General features: G+C 56.3%; 4 protein-coding genes across 4 annotated transcripts in view; 1 reads left to right on the forward strand and 3 right to left on the reverse strand.

Moving 5' to 3' along the window:
* Positions 1-98: 98 nt before the first annotated feature.
* CHGG_05399 (uncharacterized protein) lies at positions 99-919 on the reverse strand (the record flags this gene model as incomplete). Its single annotated transcript, XM_001221493.1, has 3 exons — positions 99-147; positions 288-602; positions 783-919. 3 exons carry the CDS (start codon positions 917-919, stop codon positions 99-101), a joined length of 501 nt encoding a protein of 166 aa, XP_001221494.1.
* Positions 920-3088: 2169 nt separating this feature from the next.
* Positions 3089-4384, forward strand: CHGG_05400 (uncharacterized protein; the record flags this gene model as incomplete). Its single annotated transcript, XM_001221494.1, has 2 exons — positions 3089-3412; positions 3701-4384. 2 exons carry the CDS (start codon positions 3089-3091, stop codon positions 4382-4384), a joined length of 1008 nt encoding a protein of 335 aa, XP_001221495.1.
* Positions 4385-5563: 1179 nt separating this feature from the next.
* Positions 5564-6212, reverse strand: CHGG_05401 (uncharacterized protein; the record flags this gene model as incomplete). The annotated part of the gene is made up of 2 exons (XM_001221495.1): positions 5564-5821; positions 5928-6212. 2 exons carry the CDS (start codon positions 6210-6212, stop codon positions 5564-5566), a joined length of 543 nt encoding a protein of 180 aa, XP_001221496.1.
* Positions 6213-8782: 2570 nt separating this feature from the next.
* CHGG_05402 (uncharacterized protein) overlaps positions 8783-8959 on the reverse strand; it is a gene marked incomplete at both ends in the record, with an annotated part of 949 nt that continues 772 nt past the window's right edge. The window contains one exon of the mRNA XM_001221496.1: positions 8783-8884. Within this exon, the coding sequence (XP_001221497.1) occupies positions 8783-8884 (102 nt within the window). The remainder of the gene's footprint in view (positions 8885-8959) is intronic.

Below are 8959 nucleotides of genomic sequence, written 5' to 3' on the forward strand. Positions count from 1 at the left end.
TGTAAATGCTAAAGTGTTAGCACGCTGCCCCTGTGGTCACATAGAACAACATCAACAACAACGGAACCCTCATAGAGAAAACTATTTTTGAAACCAGTTCAAATTCCTATGGCACTACCAGTAGCACTCAGAGGCACTAGTACTCGCCTATCCAAGGCGAGACATTATCTGCCGCCCCAGACCAGCCGGGCACCGGGCGGGCAGCAACCGACCCAGGCGGTGTGACCATTACCATCCCCATCCGTCCATCCACCCAAGCCCAGCAGACGATCAACTCATCCACTTACTTCTTCCCCACCGCCTTCTTGGTCGTGGTAGTAGTGGTCGACGCACCACCACCGCCCTTGCCATCGCCGTCCTTCTTCTTCTTGTCCTCCTCCTTGCGCTGGCGCTGGCGGAGCTTCTTGGCGCGGCGGTCGGCGCGGCGCTTGTCGTTGGCCGCCTTGTTGTCGGCCCGCGGCAGCACCACCGACCCGCCGTTGGGCCGCCAGTGCAGCACGTACCACGAGCTCTGCGCCCGCAGCGTCGCGTTGGTCAGGCGCACCGTCACGTGCGGCGTCGTGTCCGGGTCCGCGGGGCTGGTGGTCGGGTGGAGGCCGTTGCTGGGAGGTGGGTTAGTGGACTGGCTGGAGGGGCGTGGTGGTGGAGGGGGAGGTGGCTTGGGCGGCGGTGGGTTGGTAGGTAGGTATTGTCAAAGGGGATGGAGAAGCCGGGAAGAGTGGTGGTTGCAGAGGTAAAGGGCGGAATAGAGACAACAGAGGACGTGTCGGAATAGAACTTACAGAACCTCGGCCTGGTCAAAGGTGATGCCGTGGTGTGTCGCGTTGGCGGTGACAGCGGCCCAGGCAGCGAATGCAGTACCATAGACGCGCTGGAAGTTGGCGTCGCAGTCGCGGTTGTAAGTGACACGAAGAGGCATTCGTAGCGGTTGTAGATATGGAAAAGTAAGTGTAAGAAGTAGGAAAGATGTTGAGATGATGGTTTGATGTCGAACTGAACTCTGAACTACCGAAGCAGATGTCCTCCTTTATACTTGATTCTATCTCATGTTGCGATGTATCATGAGTGCCGTCTCCAAGGTCAGCACGGCACCACGTGCTCTGTTGCCTGTGGTCTCATCTTGGGAGGCCATGTTGGGTCCATTGGCGTATGGTCGACGGGCTCAGCAACATCTAACTAGCTAACAACTAGTGACCAAAACTGAAACTCCAAGAGACCAGACTGGTCCAGTGGACTCCAGTGGCAGCCGCATCCTCAGTAGTCCGGAAACTCCACGGCCTGTGAGCAGTTTGCTCCACCTGGACGGGCAACTTCTATCAATAGGTCTTTGCCGTAGTGGAAGCCTCTTAATCGGCCCACATAGAGAGACCTAAATGAGGTCTATGGGGGTGTGAACTGTGGTCGTGTAACCGGGATGTTTGAGGAAATCGATCCAAGGAAACATACTATGACTTCATACAGCTGTCCACAGGATTCCTTGGGGCGTTTTGGTATCAGCCTGAAACGGTGGAACCCGGACTCCAGAGGGCGGTCCTAATCGAGCTTGGTGTTACTAGCACCGTCGAAAGCAGAGTGTAAACCAGCAGATGAAAATCAAACTACCTAGGGCCTAGACCGCTAAAGGTGCTAGTGAAGGCAACCAGCTGATTGTCGCACTCATCGCATATTCGCATTCGTCACTCGGGCCGTTACCGCATGCTATCGTCAGATTTTAATGGAGAAAACAAGAACCGAGTGGTTGGAACCGAGGGTCCATGGGAAAAGAACCGACGAGGTCGTTACCGAGTGCGGAAGTGGAGTGGAATTGTGGAAACCGGCCCGGGATGGATCACAAAAAAAGAACAACCTGAAAGTTATGGGACGGTTGAGTCTTGAACTGCCTTGTTGGCTGAGATTGGGCTGCTTGACTACACCTGCCGAATTGCCCTGAGCTGCCTCAGGTGCCTTTGCCTCTTCCTAGACTGGCCTTGGCCACCTTGCCCCTTCCTTTCGTAAGGAATCGCTTCCTCGTGGATCACCAAACGTGGAACTTACCGTAGGGCTGAAGTCGATCAGACCCACTCTCGGCTAGGCATCCTTCGATTCGGCAGGTGTGGATTTTAGGTGGTAGTGAAAACCTGAAACCGCGAAGTTTTGCCTGTCCCGTTCTGGGTACGAATAATGGAGTTAGTTCAAATGCGTTGTGTTATGTTGTACGGATTACGGTTGTACTTGAACTGTGAAGCATTTCATGAAACCCACGTGATAAATTGCCATTTGTGGGAAGATCAAGGTCTGATTTGCGGCCTCCATTCCTCCCTTCGCACATTGTTTCTGAAAACCTGCTCGGGCGAACAGAACAAAGTCAACACGCACTGCGCCAAGCCACTTGCCTGAAGCCCAATCGCATACGACTACCCAAGTTGGACTCCCAACCCATGGACGAACTATTCGAGCTTCAAGCCGACCAACCTTCACTGCATTCCCAAGAAACGGATAACGCACTATCGGACCGGCGGCATGCCATCCTGTCAAGCTCGGCGACACCTTCAATAAATGGTGGTTACAAGATATATCACAAGTTGGGTTGGGGTGGCTTCTAGACACGTCTGGCTCGCGAGAGATCAATCGTATGTTGCGATAACCCCTGTTTGTGCAAGCTGAACCCAGTCGGGTCACTGACGCTGGGTTACCATCAGTTTGAATCGATAGGGTCTCCCTCAAGATCACGGCAGCCAGGGACGCCAATGTCTCGCGAGAGCTAACAATCCATCAAAAGTTGCGCCAAGCCCGCGCAGCCAGTGGCGTCGTTCAGCTACTTGACTCTTTCGTTCACACGGGGCCCAACGGAAATCACCAATGCTTAGTCTTTGAGCTCCTTGGACCTGCCGTCGAGACTGTGGTCCTTGATTACGCCCAGGGCGGAGACCATCTCGACCCCGAGACAATCCTTGGCATCACCAGGCAGCTCCTGAAAGCCCTGTCGGCCATGCAACAACGGGCAGGCTATGCGCATGGAGGTTTGTCGCGCCCGCCAGTTTTGTCCAGTTTCAGTGATGGAATATTGACTTGGGTCTGCCCCTCTGTGATAGATGTCAGCGGGGCCAACATGGCTTTCACCACAGCTCGGTTGGCCACACTGTCCCCCAGCGCCCTATTCAAGATTATCGGGGCACCAAATACGGAGAAGCTCGTCCGCCTCGACGGGAAGCCCCTCGCCCCTGGGATGCCAGAGCAGTTGGTCGAAAAGACGGAGTGGGAAGATTGGATCGACGAAGACGAGGAAGACGTCCGGCTTATTGACTTTGGCGAAGCTTTCCCGCACAGCGCGCCACCCACCAAACTTGCCGAACCGGGTGGCCTCCAGGCCCCTGAGGGAATATTTACGGGGAAGTTTGACTACAGGGTCGACCTGTGGCGGGCGGGCTGCACGGTAAGGTTCCCTTGAGGATGTCCAGTATCACAAGACGCAGATCTGACGGAATATTGGCAGATATACTCGCTTGTGACGGCCTCAAGGCCCTTCCAGTACCTCGGCGATATGGACGTGCTGGTGGCGCAAATGATACACTTTGTTGAGACCTCCCGACCGAGTGGCGCCCTCAATGGGAGCGCATGAAGCAGACCACCGGAGCCATGAACGACATCCAGGTAGGATCAATCCATTCCAGGAAGCGGACGATCTAATGGGAGGATAATTCTAGCTGTCATGCCGTCACAGTCCAAACTGGAGGGGAAATTCACACGACATGCCACGGACCCAAGTTTGAGGCCTTTGCTGGCTATTATTAAGGGGTTGATGCGGTTCAGGCCCCAGGACCGCATCTCTGCGGACGACGCGCTGGTCCTGTTGGACGGACCTGAGCCCTCTAAGAAGCCGGAGCCGGAGCCAAAAGCGAAGGGTGACAACAAAGCCAAAGGCAACCTCAACGCCGCTGAAGGCGGCACCAGTGAAGAAGAAGGCGAACTCAACGTCGGGGGCAACGTCGACGCCGAAGAAGGCACAGACATCGAGAACCACACCAATAGCAAAAGCAACAGCAACAGCAACAACGACAACGACGGCAACTCAGCCGACGGGGAAGCAAACAACAAAGACAACAAAGGGAGGGATTGTGAAGAAGTAGAAAATATCGAGCCTTTGTCGGTACTATCTAATTCAACAAGTTGGATGAACAACAGGGGCATTCTTGAAATATTTCCAAGGACGGAACAATACAATACCACGTTGGCACCAAGATGCAGAATACGAGCAATCGTCAGTTACTCATCAAGCCATGGAATCCCCGCCGATGCCCAACCTTGCCCTCAGCGCGGCATTCCCTCGGGATTCGGGATCCCGCAGTTGATGGGCCCCACTCCAACTCCGAAGGACTCCTCCACCCCCCAGAACAGGCAACCGTGATCCCGTCGTGGGTTGACGATCCCGTTCGGGAATACCGCTCTGCCAGCCGGAGTCAGCCTGGTCAGGTGATCATGGTAGCATCTTGTCCTCCTCCTCCTCGGAGAAGACCACGTGTCGGGTGACACTGGCAGGTGTTTATGAAACGGTACCTAACATACCCGGGTATGGCACGGGTGTACTTCGTATTTGGGAAATGATATGCTGTGGCCTGTAACCCAATATATAATGTCCCCTCCGACCGGCCGTGCGTGGTGTTTCAGGCTGTGGTGCATGGTGTTGGGATACATCCCGAGAAACTGGAACCCACGCCCGCGGAGCTGGGGCCGGGAAGCGTGTGTGCCTTCAAGTCTTGTGTGTGTGTTTGTGAAACTGGACCCCGTAAGGGGTGGTCGTGTGGCACACCAGCTGGCGTGTGGGATGCTTTGCTTGGCTCGGAGAGTTTTTGGGTTTGTTCTAGGTAGCTTTTGGTTTCTGGTGTGGCCTTGGGGTGGGCGAGCCATGTTACGTCGTACAACAGGTGACCAGTGATCAAACCGAGTGTCGGAGCTGTGGCTGGTCGATCGTGAAGATCTAAGATGGTGGGGCGAGGAAGACGGAGGTGGGATGTATCAGGGAGGGCGGCACACGACCGGGTCTAACCAAAGTGGTAGATTGTGGCGTATATAGCTAATCATAATATCATGGCATCATTAAAACTCTACTGCTAGCCAACGTCTACCTTCTATCACATCACAACCGCTCACTGAGCATCTCTAGCGACAAGATCTCCTCCGGTCTAAGGCTCAACCCATCCGGGATGTGCACCCGGCCGCGTCTAATAACAATCTCCCCGCCACGCCCACTCATGACCGACACGGTCTGCACCAGCTCCCCCCCAACCTCGGCCTCGCCCCCAGAGGAACTCCCACTAGACTCCTCATCGCGTGGCTTCCCCTGGCCAAGCCCCAGCACACCACCACCCCCATCACCACCATCCTTCTCCCCCTTCTCCCCACCATCTCCTCCGTCTCCCCCATCTCGTCTCTTCCCCCTCCAATACCCCCCCATCTCCCCCGGACTCCACCAATAATACGGAAACCTCCCTCTGCACATTATTCACCAGCATCGCCCCCCCCACCATCAAACAACACCCTCACACTCAGCGTACACATCTAAAACCAGCCCATGCCCGCCACGCGATCATCCAGCACGGCTATCAGCGCGGGACGCGCTCGCGGGCGGGTGCACCGTGCCGGTGAGGGCCATGAGGGCGGTGGCGCACGCGCAGGCCAGCGACGCGCCCCAGCCAGCGGACGGCCTCGAAGTGCGGGGACAAGGAGAGGAGCTTGCCGATGGCGATGCCGACGAGGGCGGAAGATGAACTGCCCGAGCACGGCGTTGCGCCGGTTGGGCGAGGGGCGACTCGATGGCGTAGAACTTGAGGACTGCGGCTGCGCCCTGTGAAAGGAGGGGGGAGGGGTTAGTGGGGGGTTGAAGGGGGATGGGAAGGGTTTTCTTCTGTTTAGAGGGAAATGGAATTGGAGAAACGAGGGGAAAGACATACAAAACTCCCAATGATGGTGGGCACGCCCTGGGCTTGGAACGACGGCACGGCCAGCACCACGGCACCGACGATGGCCAAACTCGCAAACACGCCGATGACGGCCCAAAAGATCATGACCAGGTTGCCCAAGGGGTGCGCCGGCGCGTGGGTGCGGTACCCGAAGAAATGGGCGACGGGGGCGGGCATCATGGGCAGGGCGGACGGCGCGAGGAAGGGGTTGAGGTGCTTGTCGATGTCGAAGTGCCAGCGGGACAGCCCCCGCCGGGGCTGGTTGGGCGGTATCATGGCGGCGCTCTTGTCTCCCCTTTCGTTGTGTATCCAAGGTGTATTTCCAAAATAAAAGGGTAGTGATGTTGGAACCGTCGAAAGGTCGATGACGTGCCTAGGACATGAGGGTGTGCGTTGTTGCGGGACGGTCCGGTTGGGATGCCGGGGTGGGATGTCGACCTCGATATCGGGGATGTGGATGGCCGGGGAACTGATGGAAATGCCGAATAGGGGGGAAGTATGTACAAGAACACCTAAATTAAAGGCCGTGGATGCCAAGTCACGGCAAGAACTATAGAACAATGCTGCCGAGGGTCGAAAGGCTGTTGCTGTTTCCTCAAGCGAGGCGAATGGTCGCCGACTCTTCTTCTGCCCTTCCACCAGAGGGAACCTGAACCAACCCTAATAAGAGATGGGAATCGAGAAAAAAGAATGGGAAATTGCTGTTTAAATATGGCTTGGCCCCGGCACCTCGATTTAACCCCGAACAATGGCCTAAGCCCGTCCATGGATGTTGCCATCCGGCGGCGTGGTGGCACGACCAACGTCGAAGTGGCTCATCAGTGGCAGGAGCTTCAGGCGCGCCCTGTGGGTGTCACTGGCGGGTTGAAGACGAGGTGCTTGCCCCGGCTTGCCAGGAAACAGCCAAAACTCGTGACAAAGCCTCTGCAGCTGTGAGCCAACGGCAGCCCAGGATTTACGTCAGATTTGCTAAGAGAAATTCCCGATCTAGTATAGCGCCGGGAAGGTGCAGCGCCAGGAATCTTGGCTCACTTGGGGCCCAGAGACCCCTGGAGAGTCGGAATGTGTGAGGAAGGTAGATTTCCGCGGAGAAAACTGGCTGCTTCTTTTCTTGACCGTTTCATGCCGTCGTTGTGGCCCCTTGCGCGGGAAAGATAGGCTGAAGATGGCCTTTTGGAAGGCACGGGGAGCATGCAAGATCTCGATCGTTCCCGGTTGGTGGGTTGGATCCACTCATCAATCATTGGCAGCGAGAATTTTATTCTGGCACTTCCACTTTTGCACCCTCAGCACTTGCCGGCCGGATCGGGCCTGCTTGCTCTCCTGCCCACATTCCCGCGTCGATCCTGATGCAGACAACATGGCTTGGGAATGCGGAGCGGCCGCGCATTGCCGCTTGCACCGGAACCGCTGCTGAAAAAATAAGCCCCGCTTCACAAAAGCTTGACTCTTCGGGCGGCAAATGACTTCCGAGGACCTTGACGGGTTCAGGCTCCAGCTTTACTCGGCCTTTTTGTTTTTTGTTTGTTTGTATTTTCGACCCACCGCTCGCTTTTTTCTCGCCATTTTCCACAGTTTTGGAATATCCCAATACCAATCAGTCACTGGCGTTGAGGCATGCAGAGGTTCATCAGGTCGCTGATTCGTCGGGGTCACGGCAACACGGGCATGCTCGGTAAGGTGGGCTCCATGCAGTCCACGCCGAAACGCGAGAAATTTCGCGAGAGGAACGGGTTACAGCGGGAATTGAAGAAAAAAAAACCCGATCCTTGACATTGCGCCCTTCGTTGCGCCGAGTGACACGCCGCCTGTGTTACAAGAAGGGCGGCGTCGGTGGACTCGGAGGATTGGGTTCCTCAATGCCTACCAGGCTGCTTGGTCACCCCGGAATTGGTTACAAGGTGATTATCCCGGAGTATCCGGGCTGAACGCGACATTGGGACAAGAGGATGCCAGGTCGGACGACTCACATTGCAGCATGAATGAAGGTGTCGACATCATGACGACTGGCGCCACGCTTAATGAGTCAGTTCGAGTTCTCTCTCGGCATCGTAAACCCGAGGAAAAGCTCCGTCGCTCGAGAGCACGGATCCAATAACTACAGATTCTAAGATTTACGTACCAGGTTGTTGAGACTCGACTATGATAGCGACGCGGCTCAGAAGGACAATATCCGACGACCGTCGGTCAGTTTTACTGGGGAAGACGACCAAAACTACCGGCGAGGGGGATGAACTGATTAACGATCAGTGTCTTACTTCTCTGGTCTACTTCGTACCACCTCTGGTGACTAACCCCGCCAATGTATCAGTCCCACCCATATATCCCGAATCCACAACCTCACCGAACCTGAAGCTTCCCGGCCTGGAACGTCTCATCCCGCGATTGCTTCAAAAACGGCAACAATGCCGTCCCTCCCGTGCCCGTCAGCTCTCCTCCGGCCGTGGGCGTTGCCGTTCTCCCTTCCGGTGCCCCCGAACCCGTTAACCTCGACGAGGCCGTCGCCAAATTCACCCCCTGATTTGGGTTTGGCTGCCTCGACGGAATGATGATATACCGCGTCACCATCTGCAGATGCTTGTTCCTAAACTCGGCCAACGCCCTCGTCGCCCCCTCAAACGCCTCCCGAGCCGCCATCAACTCCTCCCTCGACCCCCCCGTCCCCTCTGCCACCAAGTCCCCCACCGCCTTCCTCATCCCCCCCGGGGTACCTCGCCGCCACATCCTCCAAAAAACCGCCGATGCGGGCTCCGGCATATTACCTTCTCACCTCTTGATGAAAACTCTCCCCCCCTCGCCTTCCCCGACGACGCGGCGGAGGTCCGGGCTACTATTCCCCATCGCCTTTATGCTGCCACCCCCAGCACCACATCCAAGAAACTGCACCGGCGAAGCGTCTGCCCATTACTCCCCCCTGTAAACTGGCACCACACCTCGACCTCCGCCCCCTTCATGCGATAAAATCACACTCGGACCCCCCCGGCGCTGCCAAATTCTCTACGCTCGGCCGAAATCCGGCATAA

Source organism: Chaetomium globosum, genomic scaffold (assembly GCF_000143365.1).
Source record: "Chaetomium globosum CBS 148.51 scaffold_3 genomic scaffold, whole genome shotgun sequence".
NCBI lineage: Eukaryota > Fungi > Ascomycota > Sordariomycetes > Sordariales > Chaetomiaceae > Chaetomium > Chaetomium globosum.